The 25,342-nt window shown below is 41.4% G+C and overlaps 1 protein-coding gene across 1 annotated transcript in view; it reads left to right on the forward strand.

Moving 5' to 3' along the window:
• Window positions 1–25,342, forward strand: part of LOC309548005 (uncharacterized protein) — a 128,917-nt gene that overhangs the window by 99,200 nt on the left and 4,375 nt on the right. The window contains exons 13-18 of the mRNA XM_082247989.1: window positions 18,465–18,542; window positions 21,161–21,254; window positions 22,053–22,228; window positions 22,374–22,494; window positions 24,196–24,325; window positions 24,632–24,838. Of these exons, the coding sequence (XP_082104115.1) occupies window positions 18,465–18,542; window positions 21,161–21,254; window positions 22,053–22,228; window positions 22,374–22,494; window positions 24,196–24,325; window positions 24,632–24,838 (806 nt within the window). The remainder of the gene's footprint in view (window positions 1–18,464; window positions 18,543–21,160; window positions 21,255–22,052; window positions 22,229–22,373; window positions 22,495–24,195; window positions 24,326–24,631; window positions 24,839–25,342) is intronic.

Raw genomic sequence — 25,342 nt, forward strand, 5'->3', positions numbered from 1 at the left:
GCCAGATGGCTACCTGAATACCATAATATCAATACCATAAAACATTTATTGAAAAATTGTTAAAACCACTTCGTATATTATACTCACAAGAGTATGCTATGTAAAAGCATAAAACCAAAGGGTTCCTTCAGCTATCCAGAGACTGCAGGACCATATTCCTTAATGACAAGCAAATTTGAAGGTGTCCATATAGATAGGGGTAACGTATTTCGAGGGAGGACCCTCTTCCTCCTCAGCCATCACTGAGCAGTCAAGTGATGATGCAAACAGAGTTTATAAGAGACAGCAGTCTGCACATGTCCAAGATGGCTGCCAACAGGAAGGCAAGGTAAGACCTTGACAGAGGGAGCCTGAACATGGCAAAATAAGACAAACATTAACAACATGGATTAATATTAATGGTGCAAATGCAAAAATAGTGCAAAAAATTGTCCATAATTCTCACAGTCAATCCGAGCAGATAGGTGCAATAGTGTAATGGTGCTCCCCCAATAGGACCGCACTCACCTGATAGAAGTACCCCTACAGGGGTCAAAAGTATACAGCCAATAACCAAGGTTTGATGTTCCCAACCACTATGGCACCGATCAACCCAGCTGGAAATTCACATGTATAAAAGGGTAGCTCCTCTCCAGCAATTTTAGGGAGTAATCAGCAAGACATCCATTGGAGATGGTCCACTTCAGTGCATAATATTAAACATTAATCAGACTCGCCCAAATGGGCCAGACCTGATCCCCCCAGATCACAGCACTTCCCCGGACTGTGCGCTTCGCTAGCCCCAATGCCGATACCCCGCTCAGTGCAAATAACGGTCTTTCCACCCAAGTGTGCCCGCAGTCTGTCCCTGTTCCGTCCCGATTCTCTCTCTCCCACTCTCAGCCTGAATCAACTCCAGACCTGCTCAATTGATGAAGAAATAACGAAGGAGTAGCCCACACCTGGCCATGAAACAGCTTTTAATTCAACTGTACAAATACTTTTGGTCCCATGAAAAAGGGGGGATGGCTATTCTTAAGAGCTGTAATTCCTAAACCTTTCCTCTGATTTGGATATACATACCCTTAAATTAAACCTGAGAGTGCGCACTTTCAGCCCATATCAATTATATAACTATAGCTTGAATATGTTTTGGTAAATACCTGAAAAAAAAAACGAAAATTGTGCCTGTGTCCAAATATATATGGACCTAGCTGTATGTAGTACAAGGGCTTGCCTGACTGCATAGAAAATAAAGATCTGAAGAAAAATTGTACAAGAAAATTGTATAATGTATGGCCAGCCTTAGAACCCCATTTAAAGTCCTTCTTTAGGTAAATCTATCTTGTCCTTTAAAACGCTTTACAGCCCTTAAGAATCACCAATATCAGCATCAGTTGATTGATTTTATGAGAGGTTCTCCATCCCAAAAATTCCTCCACCCATCATTCCTACAGCCATTATCCTTGTAAACCATCATATCCTTGAGTGGAAACCTGACTTTTCCGTTTATGCAATGATCTGATCTGATCACTCCCTGGTTACCCTTACTCTCACAGTGCCCAATACCCTTCTTGAGAATTGGCATTTCAATTATTCCCAGCTTTCTAACTTGTTATGCCCTGAACTCAGCCCAATATGGGGTCCTTACACAACATGGATCCAGGATTAAAATGAAACAGTCGACTAATATAACCTTAACATAATGGAAACTACAAGATTTACAGACTAGTCATAAGCATTCCCCTGCCCCATCTACCCTGGCCAATATCTAAACCACAAGATCTAAATTGGTTGATCTCTACTCCATGTCGGCATGCAAATTGCAGATAAATTTGCACAACATACTGTAGATACAAGTTTGGCAATAAATGTGGCAGATCCCTTGCACATGCTTTACAGGACAAAACAACCTTAACATTCAGTCCACTTCACCGGGTCTAACTACTCTTCAGCTATTCCTAAATCTTTTGATGCCTATAACTGAGCCCCATACAACTGTTTCGACCTTAGATAAGTCAATAGAAGAGCTAGAACAGATAATTGATTACATTACGGAGACCCCTCTTCCTATTATCGATGACAATACCAGATCTTTGCTGATACTACTTTTATGGAGGAAGAGCTTTTATTTGGAATAAGCTCTACATTTGCTGGTAAAAGTTCTGTCCCAGATGGATTCACACATACATTCTTGTTCAAAGTTCTTCATTTTGAAGCAAGAGAAAAGTTGACCCTACACAATGCAGTACATGAAATGTTTGGTCACATTGATAATAACGTTCAAACATATGATAAAGCACGTTTGAACAAGTAACGCAGTGCATTTTATAAAAAGATCAGCTGGTATGTGTTGCATAAGTACTGTCGATGAAAGTGAAAAATTCTAATCGATTTAGACAAAATGCTGTATATTCAGGAAGTGAAAGAGTAATTGGTATGAGGATGTGAGCAGAAAAAATAGATGTTTGGGGGAAGAAAAGGGAGGGGTGGGGGAGAGTCAGTCAGATGGGGCTTCAACACACCCAAGTATATTAAAAATACATAATAATATACAATATATAAATGTATATGATCTATAAAGACATACTAGTGGCCTTTTTAACCAGAGAATTTAACTCTATTTCTTAGGATAGCTATTGAACAATATCATAATCTTATTGATTTATAAGCCCTACCCTGGTAGGATCCCCATTTTTAAAAGGGTCTGTCCAAGTTTCAAACCCTTACAAAACAATCTTTTGCTTTTTGGGATCATACCATCTCTAATCTACTCTTCTTTTCCTATATTGTATTGGACCCATGACTCCCTTTGACCGCCCAACATTCCCCCTAACACTGCACAGCAACGTTTGGGGCCTGGACTAAATTCTTCTATTATCTGTTGATACCAAGCACTACAATAACATTTATTGTTGGACTTTGAGCATGGAAGCTTTCATTTAAATATATTCCTCTGTATCTTTAAAGGCTATAAATCCAGTAAATGTACACCAAATTCCTTTGCAAATCCCTGTATTACCTTACTAAAAGATCATATTTGGATAATAATATTTGTTTAGCCTAGATTTCAGCTTTCACTGTGAACTATATTGTTCACTTTGCAAAGAGAATGTTCACTGATCTTGGTAAAAAAAAAAAAAGTGAAGTTGCGTTTACCCAATTAGGTGTAATCAAGATCCTGTTTTTGTAGTTCCCTTGTACATGATTGGGTAATCAAAACAGCTTCACCATCTTTACTAAGTTCAGCTTATATTAACTTTGCAAAGTGAACAGCTTCCAGTCTTTTAATATATGAACCCCATTGTATCTAAACTAAGCTGTTAATGACCAACACAGACTAATACCTGAAATTTAGCAGAAAATACCAAACTGGCAATACACTGAAGGTAAACTTAACGAAGGGTCTGTTCCCTTACACACGTTTAAACCATAGGTATTTAAATTATATTTTTTATTAATTCCTAGAAAACATTTTCTGACTTGTGTGTGTGTGTGTATATATATATATATATATATATATATATATATATATACATATACAAAAAGGGAGGGTGAGTTCATTGGTTGGCCAAAGGTATACCGATGATTGAGTGCACAGCAATGAATATTTAAACCCGGCATCTCCAACCTACGGCCCTCCAGCTGTTGCAGAACTGCACGTCCCATGAGGCATTGTAAAACTCTGACATTCACAGACATACCTAGGCATGATGGGAATTGTAGTTCCTGAACAACTGGAGGGCCGTAGTTTGGAGACCCCTGATTTAAACCAAAAACCAAAAGAGAACATCGTGATTAGTGATTCTCACCTATGGAGTATCAAGTTTGACCTACCTAAACAAGATGGTCTATAAAGATCTAGGTAGCCACATGCCACTAATCAGATCTATCAAAAAAACCTGTGAGTCTCAATCTCTCCTGCTCATATCTTATATATCTTCTCTCAAAACAGAGCAATCCACTGTAGCTAATGTCTGTGTGTTCACAGTTCAGAACTCTTCATCTGTCTGACATTTGAAACCGCAAGTATTACCTGACAGGTCAGAGTCTGAGTCCCGGTTCACACATACGCGATGCAAGAACCCTGCAAATCCACTGTGGGTTCCCGCATCACATTCAACTCGCAGGCAGTTCACACTGCCATATGTGAATCGCTGGGAGTGTCAATACAAAGTTAACGACACCCCCAGATCAGTTGGCATATCGCAGTGCGAACTGTCAGTTCGGACATGAATCGGAACCATTTTTATGCCCTTTGAGAACCGAAGTGACTTCAAACGTCACTTCCGCCCTTCGGCCTTAAAGGGCCCATTTTTTGGGGGGGGGGGGGGGGGTAAATAATTTTTTTTTTCTTTTATTGCTTTTAAGTGTAAATGTGAGATCTGAGGTCTTTTTGACCCCAGACCTCACATTAAAGAGGCCCTGTCCTACTTTTTTCTATTACATAGGATGTTTACATTCTTTGTAACAGGAATAAAATTGATAATGCCAAGCCGCTGCAAGCAAAGCCAATAGAATACTGGGATGTATAAAAAAGGGGATTCATTCCAGAAATAAAGAGATTATTCTCCCACTCTACAAGACTCTGGTCCGGCCACATCTGGAGTATGCTGTCCAGTTCTGGGCACCGGTCCTCAGGAAGGATGTGCTGGACATGGAGAGAGTCCAGAGAAGGGCAACAAAAATAATTAGGGGAATGGAGGACATCAGCTATGAGGAAAGACTACAAGCACTGAACTTATTCTCTCTGGAGAAGAGACGATTGAGGGGGGATATGATATCAATGTACAAATACTGTACTGGCGACCCTAGCATAAGGAACAAACTATTCAGAGAAAGGGAATACAATAAGACAAGCGGCCACTCACTAAAACTAGAGGAAAGGCGGTTTAACCTTAAAATACGTAAGGGATTCTTCACTGTCAGAGCAGTAAGGATGTGGAATTCTCTTCCGCAAACAGTCGTATCAGCAGGGAGCATCGATAGTTTCAAAAAGCTATTAGATGGGCACCTTAAAGACCACAACATACAGGGGTATACAATGTACGGTTAACAGCAAACACACACACACATCATAGGTTGAACTGGATGGACTGATGTCTTTTTTCAACCTCACAAACTATGTAACTATGTAACTATAAAACATTTTTTTTTTAAAAAAGGACAGTGTAAAAATAGAAAGTCAAATAAATAAGAAAAAAATATTTACAGCATCCTGTCCTTCTGAGCTTGCGCGCAGAAGCGAACGCATAAGCAAGTCGTGCCCACATATGTACACAGTGTTCAAACCACACATGAGAGGTATCACCATGATCGTTAGTAACTCCTCTGTAATTCTAAATTGGTAACCTGTAGAAATGTTTAAAGTGTCCCCTATGGAGATTTTTAAGTCTCCATTGCAGGAGCGTGAGCAATTTTAAAGCATGGAATGTTAGGTATCAATTTACTCGGCGTAACTTTATCTTTCACATTATAGAAAAAATGTGTATTTTTAAAAAAAAAAAATGCGTTTGTAAGAATGCTGCGAAAATATGGTGTGACATAAAGTATTGCGATTGCGATAAACGATCTCCATTTTATTCTCTAGGGTCTCTATTAAAAAAAATGTATATAATGTTTGGAGGTTCTAAGCAGGTTTCTAGCAAAACTACTGATTTTAACTTGTAAACAACATGTGTCAGAAATAGGCCTGGTCCTTAAAGTGTTTGTAACCTTAACTTTTCCATTCCCTTCCAGCCCCTCTCTTGTGTCCAGTAATAATGTACTGTATACGTTTTTGTTAAAAATTAAGCCTCTAAATACCTTTTGGCTGGTCACGTGACTCCCGGCTGCACTACACCTTCAATCTAGGGCTACAGCGGGAGGGGCCGATATCTCCCTCTGACATCAGCTGGGGAGGTCACGTGGCCACTCAGCCCCTCCCGCTGTAGCCCTGGATCAGAGGTGTAGCGCAGCACCGAGTCACATGACAGGCCTGAAGATACATGCAAAAGGGTATTTAGTGGCTTTGTTTTTAACAAAAACTTGAAGTGAATTTTTTAAAAGTTCACTTTTTTTTTACTAACAGCAGCGGGAAGGGGGGAGGGGAGCGGGACAGCTCACACAGAAGACACACAAGTTGATAGCCAGAGAGATAGGGAGAAGGGGGAGAGAGGAGAGCTGTAGATGTTGGAGGCACCTAAACTGACCACGGTGTCAGGGCTCAGCAGTCATGATATACTGTGATCAGTTTACAGAGGGGAGGGCAGAACCAGGCAGGATCAGCCAGGATTTTTACAGCTTCCAGAGGGGCGGGTTAGAAAGCACAAGCACTGTGCTGTTTAACCTGCTATGATGGAACAGGATCTATTTTTCTTTTTCTTTTTTAATACTTTAAGTGGTTAATCAGTGGCATCACTAGGGGGGCCATGGCACCCCCAACATTATGCTGTGCCCCCCCCAACAGGATCCCAGCACCACCTCCTGCTCTGGGATTGTGGGCAGGCCCAGATTGCGGTTTTGCGACCCGCCCACCATCCACCAGGATCAGTGTGAAGAATGGAGCCAACACTAGAGAAAGCAGAGCCGATGCTTCCTGTATAGCGCCGCCCTCCTGTCACAGGTGGAGTGATACCAAATGCACTCCACCTGTAAAAGTGTGTAATACAGGAAGCATCGGCTCTGCCCTCTACTACAGCCGCATGCTTCCTCTAGTGCCAGCTCCTGTTACACTGATGCTTGGGAATGGTGGGTCGGCAAACCAGCCAGCAGTACCCACCAACAGTACCAGCCAGCAGTACCGCAGCAGTACTAGCCAGAAGTGCCTGCCAGCAGTAGCAGCCAGCAGTACTCACCATTAGTGATGGACGAACATTGGCTGGGGCGGTTCGCGAACGTTAGCCGCAAACTTTCTCAAATGTCCGTGAACCGCAAGTTCGCGGCGGGCCCCAATGACTTTAATGTGAGGCGAACTTTAAAAACCTTTAGGTCATATTTGCAGCCACAAAAGACTTACTAGCTGTGCACAAATAGTCCCACCACATGGACAATGTCATAACAGAAGTATTGCAATTGGAATTTTTTTTTTTTCAGCCAGAACTGACAGCAGCCAGTAAATACATGTCAAATACATATAGGGTCCATTCACACATCTGTAAAATGGGTCCGCATCCATTCCACAATTTGGCAGAATGTTTACAGACCCATTGATTTTCAATTCCAGTCTGAAAAATTAGGCATTCACAGGATAAAGAAGTAAGTGTCGACCATTCCAGGCCCCAGAAATTATCCCACATGGGTTTACCTGACAGCTAAGAACGTTGTATTTTGTGGCTGAAGGTACATTAGGCATTCACAGGATACAGAATTAAGTGTCGGCCAGTATAGGCCCTAAAAATTAGCCCACATGGGTTTACCTGACAGCTAAGAACGTTGTATTCTGTGGCTGAAGGTACATTAGGCATTCACAGGATACAGAAGTAAGTGTCGGCCATAAAAGGCCCCAAAAATTAGCCCACATGGGTTTACCTGACAGCTAAGAACATTGTATTCTGTGGCTGAAGGTACATTAGGCATTCACAGGATAAATAAGTAAGTGTCGGCCATGAAAGACCCCAAAACTTAGCCCACATGGGTTTACCTGACAGCTAAAAATGTTGTATTCTGTGGCTGAAGGTACATTAGGCATTCACAGGAAATAGAAGTAAGTGTCGGCCATTATAGGCCCCATAAATTAGCCCACATGGGTTTACCTGACAGCTAAGAACGTTGTATTCTGTGGCTGAAGGTACATTAGGCATTCACAGGATAAATAAGTAAGTGTCGGCCATGAAAGACCCCAAAACTTAGCCCACATGGGTTTACCTGACAGCTAAAAATGTTGTATTCTGTGGCTGAAGGTACATTAGGCATTCACAGGAAATAGAAGTAAGTGTCGGCCATTATAGGCCCCAAAAATTAGCCCACATGGGTTTACCTGACAGCTAAGAACGTTGTATTCTGTGGCTGAAGGTACATTAGGCATTGACAGGATACAGAAGTAAGTGTCCGCCATAAAAGGCCCCAAAAATTAGGCATTCAATGGACATGAAATGCCTTTTATGCCACTGTATTTGCCGAAATCAAGGACCATGAATTGTTGTGGGTGGATGGTGGTCTGGCGGATATTTGTGGCCTGTCATGAGGAATTTAAATGAAACATGGTCTACTGGTCACGTGTTGAATTCTTCAGAGATCCATGCCTCATTCATTTTTATAAATGGGAGGTAGTCTACACTGTCATGAGCTAGACAAGTGCGCTTATCAGTCACGATCCCCCCTGCTCCGCTGAACGTCCTTTCGGACAGGACACTGGATGGGGGGTAAGCCAACAGTTCCATTGCAAATTGTGCAAGCTCTGGCCAGAGGTCAAGCCTGCCCACCCAATAGTCCAGGGTTTCATCACTCCTCAGAGCGTCCACATCGGCCGTTAACCCGATGTAGTCGGACACCTGTTGGTCTAGGCGTTCCCTGATGCTGGATCCGGAGTACAGCTGTCGATGGGTCGGCTGAAAGAAGGATCTCATATCTGAAGTGACCAACACATCTTCAAACTGCCCTCTTCTTGCAGGCGCTGTTGGATTGCTACCCGCAACTGTCTCTCTGTGACTGGAAATTCCTCTGCCAGCACACGCAAAAGCAGAATGCATTATTTCTCGCATCAAGGCCTGGAAGTGCTGCATTCTGACTGCCCTCTGTGATGGTGGTAACATTTCCGCCATTTTTTGTTTGTACCGGGGGTCTAAGTACGTTGCCACCCAGTACTGGTCCTTGCCCTTTATGCTTTTTATACGGGGGTCCCCCTTAAAAAACTGGAGCATGAACGCCCCCATTCGCACTAAACTTGACGCGGTGTAGTGGCCTGGCTCCAGCTCATCATCCAGGATAATCTCGTCCTCGTTCTCCTCCCCCCATCCACAGACAACACCAGGGATCCTAGACAGGTTTAAAGCATGCTCTTCTTGCTCCTCCTCATCCGCCCCGGCACCATCCTCCTCTGACTCCTCTTCAGACTCCTGGCGTTGACTTGCCTCAGATGGAGTAGCACCCCTTGGGAATTCATAAAAACATTGCGACTTCCTCATCTTCCTGCTCCTTCTCCTTGACGGCTTGATCAATGACACGACGCAATGCACGCTCTAGAAAGAAGGTGTAAGGTACGATGTTACTGATGGCACCCTGGCCGTGACTGACCAGTTTGGTGATCTCATCAAATGGCTGCAGAAGTCTTCATGCGTCGCGCATGAGCAGCCACTGGCGAGGTGAAAAAAACCCAAGCTCCCCAGAACCTGTCCTGCCGCAGAGTTCATACAGGTAGTCGTTAACTGCACGTTTCTGCTGGAGCAGCCTATCAAGCATATGCAACATTGAGTTCCATCGCATCGGGCAGTCACAAATAAGACGCCTGACAGGCAGGTTGTGTCGCTGCTGAATGTCAGCAAGGCGAGCCATGGCTGTGTAAGATCTTCTGAAATGGCCCGAGATTTTCCTGGCCTGCCTCAAGACGTCCTGGACCCCAGGGTATTTTGCAACAAATCACTGCACGACATGTTCAGGACGTGTGCCATGTATGGCACGTGTGTTATTTTGCCCTGTTTCAGCGTGCTCAGCAGATTGGCACCATTGTCGCACACCACTTTACCAACTGTCAAATTGAGCGGTGTCAGTCACTGATCTGCCTGTGAACGCAAAGCTGAAAGGAGTGCAGGACCAGTGTGGCTCTTGGCTTCCAGGCACAACAGACGCAGCACAGCATGGCAACGTCTCACCTGGCATGTGGAAAAGGTTCTGGGGATCTTGGGTGGCGCAGCGGAAGAGACGTAGCAGCAGAAAAGGGGGAGTCAGCAGAGGAGGAGAGGGAGGATGGAGTAGGAGGAGGAGAAGAAGAGGCAGGCCTGCATGCAATCCGTGGCGGTAAAACCAAGTCTACACGGGTGCCACAGTTTACATGCTTGACGCCCGTCAGAAGGTTCACCCAGTGGGCAGTAAAAGTGATATACCTTCCCTGCCCTTGTTTGCTAGACCATGTGTCTGTGGTCAGATTTATCTTGGCACTGACACTGTGTGCCAGAGATACATTCACTTGCCGCTGAACATGGCCATACAGCTCTGGAATGCCCTTCTGCGAGAAATATTTCCTGCCTGGGACATTCCATTGTGGTGTTCCAATGGCCACAAATTTCCGAAAGGCCTCCGAGTCCACCAGTTGATATGGCAGTAGTTGGTGGGCTATCAGTTCCGACAAGCCAGCAGTCAACCGTTGGGCAAGAGGGTTATCCGGCGTCATCATTTTTTTACGCTCCAACATTTGGGCCACAGAAGCCTGCCTTTTTCCAGAACAACGCATGATGGAAGGTGGAGTGGAGGACAATTGTGAGGAGAGAGGAGAAGGAGAAGAGGCTGGACGGTGAGAGCCTGGAGTGTGGCTTTGAGGGTTCTGACAGCGTTGCTCCCACTGGGCTCGGTGATGGCAGTTCAGGTGCCGCCTTAAGGCGGTCCTCCCTAGGTGAGTGTTGAGCTTACCGCGACTTATGTGTTGACTGCAAAGACTGCAGATGGCAACACTGTTGTCAGCAGCGGACACATTAAAAAAAGCCCACACTGCGGAGCCATGTGCCGGCGTCCTGGGAGCACCAGATGTGACCGTACATGGTTGATGGCTCGCTTCTGATACATTTGCAGTCTGCTTTGTCCCTCCTGTGCAATGCAAGTTCCGCCTGCTTCTCCTCCCTATCTGCTGGTCCGTCTCTCCCTCTGAACTCCCCTCCTCTTCCTCTCTTGTGGGCAACCACGTGACGTCCATAGACACGTCATCATCCACGTCACCTTCCCCACCACTAACATTCGAGATTTTGAAGTAGGCAGCAACAGCGGGGACCAACTTCCTTGGGCTGATCTGGGTACTGTCGTCAGACTGCTGAGTGGCGGCTGTTGCTACCTCCTCTTCCTGATTCGATGCCAACAATGGCTGCGCATTTAAATTTCTTGTGATGGATCGGAAAATAATTTCAGTGACTCAAGCAGAGGGTATATGGTGGTGGTGTTGGTGGAGGTGTCTTTGGAGGTGCACATAGACAGGATGAGGAGGGTGCAGAAGAGGAAGGCTGAGTGAGCCACTCAACTAAGTCTGGTGCGTCCTTTGACATAATCAAACACACCTTCTGAAACTTCACACTTTGGCTCCGGCCTACTGCTCCTGCCCTACCCCTACCACTTCTGCGTAAGGGCCTGCCTCTTACTCTGCCTCTCATTTTTTAAATTACCCTGTGAAAAAAGTGTCTAGAGAAGTGCAGTATATGTGGAACAAGGTATATAACACCCCACTTCAATCTGTGGTATTGGGGGGCAAATGGTTTATCACACCTGTTCTACAAATAATTGACCAGTAACTGTTGTCACTGTGTGTAGCACAGTTAACGCAGCAAAAGAGGCCAAATTTTTGCAGGACTAAAATACACTCTTAGAAAAGTATACTGTTAAATAACACCCCACTTCAATATGTGGTATTGGGGGGGGGGGGCACTGGTCTATCACACCAGTTGTAAAAAAAATTGGCCAGTGAGTTTGGCACTCTGTGTAGCAGAGTTAATGCAGCAAAAGAGGCAAAATTGTTGGAAGACACAAATACACTAATACAAGTATACTCAGATAACACCCCACTTCAATATGTGGTATTGGGGGTCACTGGTTTATCACACCAGTTGTACAAAAAATTGGCCAGTGAGTTTGGCACTGTGTGTAGCAGAGTAAACACAGCAAAAGAGGCAATATTGTTGCAGGACACAGATACACTTATAAAAGTATACTCAGCTAACACCCCACTTCAATATGTGGTATTGGGGGGCCACTGGTTTATCACACCAGTTGTACAAAAAAATGGCCAGTGAGTTTGGCACCGTGTGTAGCAGAGTTAATGCAGCAAAAGAGGCAATATTGTTGCAGGACCCAAATACACTTATACAAGTATACTCAGATAACACCCCACTTCAATATGTGGTATTGGGGGGCCACTGATCTATCACACCTATCACACCGGTTGTACAAAAAATTGGCCAGTGAGTTTGGCACTGTGTGTATCAGAGTAAACGCAGCAAAAGAGGCAATATTGTTGCAGGACACAAATACACTTATAAAAGTATACTCAGATAACACCCCACTTCAATCTGGGGTATTGGGGGGCCACAGGTTTATCACACCAGTTCTACAAATAATTGGCCAGTAACTGTTGTCACTGTGTGTAGCACAGGTAATGCAGCAAAAGAGGCCACATTTTAGCAGGACTAAAATACACTCTTCGAAAAGTATACTAGTTAAATAACACCCCACTTCAATATGTGGTATTGGAGGGCCACTGGTTTATCACAGCAGTTGTACAGAAAATTGGCCAGTGAGTTTGGCACTGTGTAGCAGAGTTAATGCAGCAAAATAGGGCAATATTGTTGCAGGACACAAATACACTTATACAAGTATACTCAGATAATACCCCACTTCAATATGTGGTATCGGGGGGCCACTGGTCTATCACACCAGTTGTACAAAAAATTGGCCAGTGAGTTTGGCACTGTGTGTAGCAGAGTTAATGCAGCAAAATAGGGCAATATTGTTGCAGGACACAAATACACTTATACAAGTATACTCAGATAACACCCCACTTCAATATGTGGTATTGGGGGGCCACAGGTTTATCACACCAGTTCTACAAATAATTGGCCTTAACTGTTGTCACTGTGTGTAGAGCAGTTAACGCAGCAAAAGAGGCCAATTTTTTGCAGGACTAAAATACACTCTTAGAAAAGCATACTTTTAAATAACACCCCACTTCAATATGTGGTATTGGGGGGCCACTGGTTTATCACACCAGTTGTACAAAAAATTGACCAGTGAGTTTGGCACTGTGTGTAGCAGAGTTTATGCAGCAAAAGAGGCAATATTGTTGCAGGACCCAAATACACTTATACAAGTATACTCAGATAACACCCCGCTTCAATATGTGGTATCGGGGGGCCACTGGTCTATCACTCCAGTTGTACAAAAAATTGGCCATTGAGTTTGGCACTGTGTGTAGCAGAGTTAATGCAGCAAAAGAGGCAATATTTTTGCAGGACACAAATACACTTATAAAAGTATACTCAGATAACACCCCACTTCAATATGTGGTATTGGGGGGCCACTGGTCTATCACACCAATTGTACATAAAATTGGTCAGTGAGTTTGGCACTGTGTGCAGCAGAGTAAACGCAACAAAAGAGGCAATATTGTTGCAGGACACAAATACACTTATAAAAGTATATTCGGATAACACCCCACTTCAATATGTGGTATTGGGGGGCCACTGGTCTATCACACCAGTTGTACAAAAAATTGGCCAGTGAGTTTGGCACTGTGTGTAGCAGAGTAAACGCAGCAAAAGAGGCAATATTGTTGCAGGACCCAAATACACTTATACAAGTATACTCAGATAACACCCCACTTCAATATGTGGTTTTGGGGGGCCACTGGTCTATCACACCAGTTATAATACTTTAAAAGTGCTTTTGTCACTGTTTGTAATATTGCTGCAGAAACGCTCAACACACCAGTCACAATGCTGCGCAGTGCACAATACAAATCCACTATAATATGCTTTCTATATTACAAAGTATATTATAAGTGGATTACACCCCTATACAGTGCACTGCACACCTATAACTAATACCAGTCCTTAAAATGACTTTTGTGGACCTTAACAGAGCGATTTGTGTCACTGACGAATCTGTCCCTGGTGCACACAGCAGACCTCTCCCTACACTGCCAAAATAGATTGTAGACCTATACCAAATACCAGCCCTTAAAAGGACTTTTGTGGACCTTAACAGAGCGATTTGTGTCACTGACGATCTGTCTCTGGTGCACACAGCAGACCTCTCCCTACACTGACAAAAAGCAGAATGTGAAAAGTGCCGCCAGCTCTGGTCTATTTATAGGGTAGGGGGTATGTCCATGTGCTGCACCTGATGGCTGTGTCATGGGTCAAAGTTCTCCCCAATGTAAACTAATATGGCCGCCGCAAACAACGCCATGTGTTTGCAAAATCGGCGGGCTGCGAACAAGCAAAGTTCGCCGCGAACCGCAAGGCCATCCCTACTCACCAGCAGTACCAGCTAGCAGTACCCACCAGCAGTATCAACCAGCAGTACCCAACTACAGTACCAGTCAGCAGTACCCACCAGCAGTTCTAGCCAGCTGTACCCGCCAGCAGTACTAGCCAGCAGTACCAGCCAGCAGTACCTGTCAACAGTACCGGCTAGCAGTACCCTTCAGAAGTAACCACCAGCAGTACATGTCAGCAGTACCCACCAGCAGTACCAGCCAGCAGTACTGCAAGGTAGGTAAAGGAGAAAGTAAACCACAGTGCATCTGTGTGAAAGCAGCCTTAGGCACCTTTCACTTGATCGGTCTTATTGGGCCCGCCTGTCTGTTTTTCAGGTGAACCTAATCAGACCCTCCATTTACCTCTATAGAGCAGCAGATGTAAGACGGACTTGTGTCCATTTACACCCGCCTATCTCCAATCTGATCCACTTAAAACAACAGAAGGGAATCCATCCCCTTCTGTCTGGGCAGATTGGAGGGCCAATAGAGTACAGCAGGCTGTGTCCATGTCTGCTCTGCATATGCTTAGTGGACACGGACCTGTCTTCTGCCTGCTCCGCTCATTGTGGCCCTCGCTCTTCAAAACATTGGGCACCCCTGCTGTAGGGGCATGAGTCCCGGATGAAGAGGTTCGCTGTAGCAGCTTGCCCCCTTAGTTTAGCCATCATGTGGAAAGGTGTGCTGTACTGAAGCGCATCATGAGACCCGCGGGGAAATCATAAAGATCTCCCATGAAGTTGATAAACTTGTTAAGACTACCGCCACTGTTGCAGCTGGCCTTAACACTTTTTCTCACTGTGGTTGGCAGGTCTCACTATTCTTCTCTACCTCCTCCCCGCTGAGAACATGGCATCAATACTGGACTTTATTACTAGGCTTTATTACTGCCTAAACTGGCACCAACACCAGGCTTTATTACCGCGTAAACTGGAATCAATACTAGGCTTTCTTACTGTGTAAACTGGCACCAATACTAGGCTTTATTACTGTGTAAACTGGTACCAATACTAGGGGTTATTACTGTGTAAACTGGCATTAATACTAGGGATTATTACTGCATAAACTGGCATCAACATTAGGGTTTATTACTGCATAAACTGGCATCAATACTAGACTTTATTTTTGCATAAACTGGCACCAATACTAGGCTTTATTACTGCGTAAACTAGCACCAATACTAGGTTTTATTACTGTGTAAACTAGCACCAATACTAGGGGTTAATATTGTGTAAACTGGCACCAATACTAGGGGTTCTTACTGTGTAAACTGACACCAATACTAGGCTTTATTACTGCGTAAACTGGTACCAATTCTAGGCTTTATTACTGCTTAAACTGGCACCAATAATAGGTTTTATTACTGTGTAAACTGGAACCAATACTGCCCGCTGAGAACATGGCATCAATACTAGACTTTATTACTAGGCTTTATTACTGCCTAAACTGGCACCAACATCAGGCTTTATTACTGCGTAAACTGGCACCAGTTCAAGGGGTTATTATAGCATAAACTGCCACCAATACTAGGCTGTATTACTGCGTAAACTGGCATCAATACTAGGCTTTATTACTGTGTAAACTAGCACCAATACTAGGCTTTATTACTGCATAAACTGGCACCAATACTAGGGGTTATTACTGTGTAAACTGGCATTAATACTAGGGATTATTACTGCATAAACTGGCATCAACATTAGGGTTTATCACTGCATAAACTGGCATCAATACTAGACTTTATTTTTGCATAAACTGGCACAAATACTAGGCTTTATTACTGCGTAAACTAGCACCAATACTAGGCTTTATTACTGCGTAAACTGGTACCAATTCTAGGCTTTATTACTGCTTAAACTGGCACCAATAATAGGTTTTTTTACTGTGTAAACTGGCACCAATACTAGTGGTTATTACTGTGTAAACTGGCACCAATACTAGGGTTATTAGTGCGTAAACTGACCCCAATACTAGGAGTTATTACTGTGCAAACTGGCACCAATACTAATACTTAGTGTGAGGCACAATTCCTCATCCCTTACATGACAATTTTCAGTCTCAGTTGGTTGCCCAGACACTGAACACTCTCTTGATTCCGCAAAACAACCCAACCCACCCCCCCCCCCCTTCCCCCCTCTTATCTTCCTTGTATCATCTCCTTTTTTGACTACCTCTACTTCTTTCTAAGTTTATTATGTTTTTTACGTTTTTTAATAATGGTTGAAAATTCTAACCTAAACTCCTTTCTCTGTAATTCTCCTCCTGTACAGGAGTATTACCTTCAGCTCTTCAGATATTCCTACATTCCTACATTACATTACAACAATAGGAGATAAATATAATTTTTTCTGACATTTGTGGTTTACAAGAACTCCCAAACATTATATATATATATATATATATATATATATATATATATTTAGCAGAGATCACAGAATAAAATTATCTTTTTATCGTTGTTGCAATATTTTATGTCACACTGTTTTTGCGCAGTGGTCTTTCAAATGCAATTTTTGGGGAAAAAATACACTTTAAAGAATTAAAGAAAAAACAAAACACTTAAATTGGCCCAATTTTTTGTATAATGTGAAAGATGATGTTATCTCCACTAAACAGATACTAGTGATCGACCGATATCGGTTTTTCGTTGCCGATACCGATATTTTGGCTATCGCATATCGTTATCGGCCGATATTGGCCAATATTTTTGTACATTTAAAAGTTTGCAAAATAAACACAAATTTCGACACAAATCTGTTACTGAACATGTAAAACTTTATTTATTACCATTGTTAACATTAAGGTCTCGTTCTTCACACCCTAACTGCATGAGAACTGATAGGAAAACGTCAATTGCAGGGACATTTCATTTCACCACATTCTGATTGTGCATTAATGCATAATAAACTGCTGCGGTAGTGCACTCACTCACTGCAATAATTTTAAATCACTACTGCAGTGCAGTCAGTGCAAAACTGCTAGAAAAAAGCTAGGCAACACAACAGCTACACAGTGGATTGGTCTGGAGTCAGTGGACTACCTCTGCAGTATGGCACTCACTGCAACTACTGCAGTCAGTGCAAAACTGCTAGAAATAAAGATAGGCAACAGCTACACAGTGGATTGGACTGAAGTCCGTGGACTACCTCTGCAGTATAGCACTCACTGCAACTACTGCAGTCAAGTGGATAAAGAAAGAAGCACTCCTATGACTATTATAGATGAAAAAATAAGTGGTTTTATTTCATAAGGGTTGGTTATGATGGTGGTGAACCATCATTTACAAAAAAAAAAAACATTACTTATTATTTTATCTGTAAGTACCGTAAGTGCCTTTTTTAAAGGCTTACATTTATGTTTTATAACTTTGCACCCAGGCAGCTTCTCTGTCTTACTTGAGAGGCAGCACTGCATTGAACACCTCTATGTACATACCTGTATGCTTAGGACTGTGCTACAGTTCAGCAGGCATGTGTTTCTTGAATATGAAAATGCCCCTTGGCTTTATATGAGTAAATATTGATAATGCTCAACCCAAGATCCATCTTACATCTTAGAAAAAAACATCTTCAGGCATACAGTACCTTTCAATCATAAAATAGGAAGCTCATAATAAAGCGGTATCAAACCTCCCCAAAAAAATAATATATTGTGCATGTTCAAAGTTTCTTGTCTTATTGTAATTATGATTAAGGCCTTGAAGGCTGAAACACGTCAACTGCTGACTGTACCTGTGTTTTGTACATTGTGGTTTTATGAATAAAAGCAAGATTTTAGTGCAACATCAGTTGTGCGGATCATCTCTATAGATCACTATTCTCAATTGTGTATGTTCTTCCTGTGCCTGTGTGGGTTTCCTCCAGGTACTCCAGAAAAAGAGCCTAACAAAAAAGAACAAATAAAGCCATCACATTATAGATTGAAATCTGCACTATACTACATTTTTGTTTTTGGGTTTAATACCACTTTAAAGATTTTTACAAACACAACTTTGTATAATTTTTCAGTAAAGCAGCTTGTTTTTAGCATACAATGTTCATTATGTAAAACTTCCTAATTCAGAGCATTCTGCAATCACTATCTCAAAGTACATTACCTAATAAGCTGTCTTAGTGCAACCTTTCTTGTTGTGACATCCCCATTCACTCCCCCCCATAGTGTTGTTCTACTTAAATACTGAGGACCACTGCAAGGACTGTACATCCAGGACACAGAAGGTAAGACACCACTACACATATATAATTCAGTAGCTGCCAGGCTGATCACCTTTGTCTGATCAGTCACTATTAACCTTAAACAAAGTTCACTTATACAAAAATAATTTCTTTTAGGAGCTGAAATATGGCTCCCCTGCATGCCAGTATTTCTTTTCTTCTGGTCCTCGGACTGGTGCAGATTGGCACAGCATCTTATTACGGTAAACCATTATTGTTGTATGTCTTATTTAGGTTGAATTTCTTATGTATCACTTTAGATATCACATTTTTTTTTAAAAACAAACAGTATAGGAAATACCAAGGTGAATATGCAGTAAAAATGTTTAAATGGTCATTGGCATACCCTGGCCGCTGTAGAACAAAGTATTCATAGGTATAGTTGTATATTTACTGATCTGGTCCATTTAAGTTAATGTGTTTTTTTGTCTTCTTAAAGCAAACCCACCCTCCTTTTGAAAATGCTGGTTGCCTGGCACTAATGTTGACCCAAGTATTTTAATACTTTCTGAGACCCTAACAAGTATGTAGATCAGGAGTTCAGACTTCACCAGATAATGGTATAGCCTGTAGTAGTTAGTCGCATTCCAGTCGAATATTCTAACTACATGCTATATCCAAAATAATGTTTCAGTAAATATTGCAGTCAAAGGATCAGCATGACAAACAAGCAATCAGCATTTTCGGAAGGTTAGCAATGGAAGTCATAATATTTTTGCCAAATTTCCTTTAATGCTATCCAATTTTTTTGAATTAATAGATGATTGCATTGTTGATTCTTCTTTATATATGATTTGTTTATATTTCCGGTATGTCTAGATCTTTAATTAATGAATATTTAAACACAAATGTTTGGTTTAGAAATACAATAGGGCAGTATTAACCATTGGCTGTACTATCTGTCTGGAGCACTCCAGTGGATAATTTCATCACACTTCCCAGTTTTAACACCTTCCCCAGCAGAGATCCTCATTCATCCTGCTATACTATATTCAGTCATGTAAAACAAATGATCATTCAACAGAGAGCAGCGGAAATAGTGTCATGGCTGCAGCAGTCGTGGATATTTAGGTAACTTGCTTGAAGGGTACAGAAAATCACTGGATGATTTAAAAGTTCTTTAATGTCCTCCAAAACCTAAATGATCAGGTTTCTGTAGACCGACCCCTTATAGAAACAGTATTTTAAAGCTAGAAATCAAATGACATGATATTTCAATTGTCTAGAAATTTTGAAAGATGTAGCTTGTCTTTTAGATTTAGCATCATTTATACCATGTATTATTATTTTAAGTGCAAAATTTGCATTTGGATAGGATATCAACTTTATTAAAATATTTGGTGATTCATTAAAAATAAAACTTTACATTTACAGTGCTTTTTTACTTATTTTTTTATACTAAAATGGAAATCATATACTTAGATAACATAAGATCAAAGTTACTTTGTGAGTTTACTTCCTTTGTGATACAATATGAGGAAAAAAACTAAGAATTGGCAAATAGCTGTTGGAGATAAGTATGTACTAAGAAATGTACGTATTGTGTTAGTTCTTTATTATGTTTTGTTTACTCTGATAATCAGATTCAGAAAAGCAGCGATAATGTGCTTCTAGGGTTATCTATTTATAAGAAAATATATAACAATTATAGGTCAAATGCAGTAAAATATAGCAATTCAAGTATATTAGAAGCCAGTAGTTTTTATCTTAGCTTTTGATAGAGTGAGGATGGATTACAACCTCTGACAGGTTTTATTGCTTGGGAAATTCACCCTCTCTGCATTTCTAATTGTCAGCAGAGGGAGGTGAAAGGAATTTATACCAATGTGACATCTGTTCTGTCTGTAAGGGAAATTTCTTTTACTTTGGAGAGATTCTCTGTCACTTCTGTTGTGTCTCTGGTATAGGAAGCGAAGGGAATTCGCAATGAGAAAAAACAGAAAAATGACAGGCTTTTAGAGCCAGTTCACACTGGGGCGACTCAAAGTAGAAGTCAATGCAAGCCGCTCCGAAGTCGCCCCCAAGTAGTGCAGGAACCTTTTTCTAAGTCGGAACGACTTGAGTTCCATTGCACAGAATGGAGCCCGACTTGTCTCCTGACAAGTTGTGGCAGTGTGAACCAGGACTTAGACATTCCTTACTGTTCTATCTGTAAAAAAAAAAAAAAAAAAACGATATCTACTGTATTAAAATGATTTAATGATATGTCATCTTTGGGTGGATTTACTAAATCTGGTGCAGCTGTGCATGATAGCTAATCAGTTTAAATTAAGAAACTAATAGGAGCTGTAAAGTCAGAAGGTGTTTTATCTTAACGCATTCTATGCATTAAGAAAAAAAGCCTTCTGTGTGCCGCAGCTCTCCTTAGCCCCCCTAATACTTACCTGAGCCCCCTCTCTATTCAGCGATGTCTACCAGTGCCTCAGCCATCCGGGACTCTCTCTCCTGATTGGCTGAGACACAGAAGCGGCGCCATTGGCTCCCGCTGCTGTCAATTAAACTTAGGTAGCCAATCAGGAGAGAAAGAGATTGGGGCCGAATGGCAGCTCTCTGTTTGAATTGATACATGGAGCTGCAACTTGGCTCGGGTGCCCCCATAACAAGCTGCTTGCTGTGGGGGCACTCAGCAGGAGGGGAGGAAAGAGCCAGGAGAGCCGAAGAGGGACCCTAGAGGAGGAGGATCTGAGCTGCTCCCCCTTATGTCAGTTTAGACTAATTTGAGCAGTTAAAGGCAACTTCTGTTTGGTTGCTAATATGCACTAATCCAGTAATACCATGCCTTCTATATGGTTACATGTATGACTCTGTCTCATCATTCTAGATGGAGTGGAAGAGTTAGACAACAATGTTATCCTTGATTCACTCCAGCATGCAAAGAAACTTGTGGATGCAGCCTACAAACATACCCGCCAAGTGTAAGTTCCCTCTTCACCACTGCAACTTTTGGAAATGTATTTTTTAACAGATCTATCACCTTACCTAAAATTCCCTATTGGCGTATACTATGATTTTTAGAAATTTCTTTTGGGACAGTTGCAACTGATTTTAACATTGACTTATTGTTAAGGGCACACCCATCATAAAGCATGATGGGCATCTCACCTCCATCTCTGAAAGGCAGCAGAAAGAATTTACTCTACTTTCCATAAAAGTATAATTATTTTTAGATGAAAACATCAGCACTAAGCCTTGGTTCACACTGCAGGGACCCCATCGTCGCCTGCTTTCCAGTGCGACTATGCAGTGCAACTTGCTTGTGGCTTTCATGCGACACTATAGTCTATGGGACTCTAAGTCACATCAAAGTAAGGCAGGAACCTTTTTAAAAGTTGCTGTGAGTTGCATTGATTGGAATGGCTTGTCTTTGAAATAAATGTGTTTTCACTTGTCATGCGACTTTTCTATGTGTCCCAAGTCACAGCAGTGTGAACCGGAGCTAAGGGCAGACAATTTGTTCTAAAACGTAGCATTCATTAATTAGGCATGTTTAGCTAGTAATCTTAAGACTTTAATAAGAGAAGTCTTAGTAGACTTTTTCTTGATAATTCAGCCGTCTTATCCATGGCGTATTTCATACTTATTTGTGTACAATTACTCAGGACTTTGCTTGGGTTGCGAATAGATCTGGGGGGGGGGGGGCATTTCATTAAAGGTTCTGCTGAATGAACCAGGAAACCTTTGGCAATAATAACATGCACATTTTATCATTTCAGACTTAAAGAGAGACTGAGAAGCGGATCTATAACCCCTTCTGAGGTCATGTCATTCTTTAAGCAGCCCGTGGCCTCAAGCAGAAATCACATCCGAGCTGCTGACTACATAGAGACCACCTATGACCTTCTGACGGAGAGGTTACAGAGTATTTACAGCAGACCCTTCAATATTTCAGGTAGCTTTAAAAATGTACATTGTTACATGGAGAGTTGATTAGTATGTCTTGGTTGTGCAACTGGATTTCAATAGTTTGTTTGGAATTACTGAAATCTAAAAGATTTAGGTGCTTTGATAACTAAAATCATTTTTTTATCCACTAGACTTGCTGACAGTAAATCAGCTGGACATGTTACACAAGGCTTCTGGCTATGCTTTTCTGCTTCTTCCAAAGAATTGTGCAAACGGTCAATACCGCACCTTTACTGGAGAATGCAACAACAGGTGGGAGAAAGAAAATGAGCTTTTATGGCAGTCCTACCCAACCGACAAAGTATTACTACATGTTCAGGCTTTGAGTATAAAGCTTGATGTTTTATTTTTTTTTTTTTTTTACTTTTTTATAATTGTTACTACTAGCTACTGAATAATTGTAGCATCACTGATATGTGAATACAATTACTTTAATATGGACTTAGTCATGTATACCATTTTTCTGAATGTGACAATTATTTTGTCACCTGAGGCTAGGAATGCCATATCTTTGCCCTCTAGGTATGTACATTAATGAGGTTTTGGTATGGTTTACACATGATTTGTCTATCAATAAAGAAAAATAAAATAAATATAAGTTCAGAAGGTTGTTTGACATTGTTGGCATGCGACAGCCTTCTATATGCTATATTTAAAGAGGAACTGCGCTGCATCTGGGCACCACAAACCAAAAAAAAACAATTTAATTTATTTTTAGGATTTAAAATATACTCCCCCATCCATCCATGTCTCCATGCTTTTTTGTGCTGAGAAATAATTTCCAAAAATGCCCCCTTGAATTTCTGGTCGTGGCCATCTTGAGTAAGGGCAGATGATTCATGTATCATTTACTTCCTGGAATCCGCGTCTCAGGCATTGGCTGAACTGAGAACCCTCCCTCCCCTCTTCAAGACTCTTGGGATGTATGACATAATTTGCTGAAACATGGAAACCAGGAAGTAACTGAAGAAATGCAAAACAAGTAAATATGATGTACTTTCCTATCTATTTACTAATGCTAACAGCGTAAGGATTAGAAATGGTCCATGTTAATAGAGAGTGAAGTTCCACTTTAAGCTTATTCTGTGTTGGTCCAGTAAATGTTAATACTGTGCATTTACATGTATAAAAAAAAACAAAAACTGTAATATATTGCAGCCTATCAGTCCTAGTGGCTACATTTTTTTTTCTTTTAGGTGTTTCCCTATATTTTTGCCTGGTGAACACACTTCCTATCCTATAGTGACATTTCTCACTTACTGCACTGTATCTTTGGAGGAGCAGCATAGGATAGGATAGGACTACATAACACAACCCTCTCTTTTTCTTCATAAAATAGGGGAAGTTGTTTTCTAGTCCACAGAGATAACTGGGAACAATGTAACTGATAAGACTGCAGCATAAGTAAAGAGTACAGACAGTTTTCACAAGTAATGCTGGGTATATAGGCTTTGTTTTTTTTTTTTTTTTTTTTTTTTGCTCAATCAGCGTACTAAAAGAAAAAAATGAACGGATTCCCTTATCCACACCAGCAAGGTGAACAGAAAAATCCTCCCTGCTGTGATATTGTATTCTGACATTGGAGACTCTCTGTTGTCAGAATACACTGATTAGTAGCTGCAGCCGATTGGCTGCAGGTGCTGATCAATGAAAGTTTCCCAATGTGGTCTTTCCACAGAGGTCAATCTACTGATGGACTTCTGTCATACAGGGTTTTCCACATACAGATTGAAATTCAGGCCATTCCCTGCTGAACTGGCCACATTTTGATCTGTGTGTACACACCTTTACTCCCATCAGAACAAGAGGTAGTTTTTGCTTTTATCAAGCAGATATAACAAAACGTTTTTAATGGTACTTTTACCAGACCAAAAGGGAGCAAGAAAGAGAAATTCATTGTTGGGAATTATATACAAATAAACAGAATGATAATATTGGCCTTTTGTTTTTTAGGAGATTTCCCAACTTTGGCGTTTCCAACAGACCCTATATGCGATTGCTAAGAGCCCAGTATGAAGATGGGAGATCCCTACCTCAAGGATGGACAGAAAGTAAAAGGATCAATGGCTTTGTTTTGCCTCTGGTGACTACTTGCTCTACTCTATTTTTTTTTTATAAATAGTGTATTATAAAATTATGTGGCAAAGATGTGAAAACCCTCAGATTCAACATCTGTGTTACTGTTAGAGAGTTCCCCTCACTTCCTGACTGGTAAACCGTATCAATAGGACAGAAAGTGAAGGGAGAGTAAAAACCCATCTGGGGTTCTAAACCTCCCAAACTGTATCCAAAATTTGGCAAAATGTTTTGATTGAACATATTCTATAAATGTGCTTAAATCTATCTGCATAATAATGGACTTAACACTTTCAATTGTCATGCTTTTCAGGCAAGGGCTGTATCCAATGAGATTGTCCGGTTTCCAGAGAGCCAGCAGACCCTAGACAGGCAGAGATCACTTATGTTCATGCAGTGGGGTCAGTGGATTGATCATGATCTTGATCTGGCACCAGAGACTCCATCAAGATCAACCTTTCTAAGAGGCATTGATTGTGATCATAGCTGTGCCCGGGAGCTGCCATGTTTTCCTCTGAGGGTAACTTTCCATTAAAATCATTTTTTATAGATAAAAGAAGTTAGAAACAGTTTACTAGATTATAACTAAACTAACAAACAGCACATGCATTGCTTTGCATTAGGCATTCATTTTCACAGTTTGCAGTGTTCCAGTATGGAATTAAAACTGGTTTAATTGGGATTTTTACATTTTAATTAACAATTTAAAGGTACAAATTTTATTTTTGTTAAACAATAAAAGCTGACATTTATTGGCTGCATACATATTCACACCCTCAGTTAGTTAGCATGTTTTTTCATGAATATTGGACTGTAACCCTTGTATCATTCTAATGCCAATTTGTTTTGAGGCTGAAGTGGTTGATTTGTCCTCTTATGTACCTGCCATATATACACAGAATGCTTTATCTGTCCCAGATAAAATGAACAGTGCACATATGTGTAAATACAGTATGTGTGAATATAAAAATATGTAAACAAAAAATAGGTGAAAAAGTTGGTTGATCAAATGCATTTAATTTCA

The sequence above is a fragment of the Pelophylax lessonae genome (genome assembly GCF_965119305.1).
Source record: "Pelophylax lessonae genome assembly, chromosome: 2".
NCBI lineage: Eukaryota > Metazoa > Chordata > Amphibia > Anura > Ranidae > Pelophylax > Pelophylax lessonae.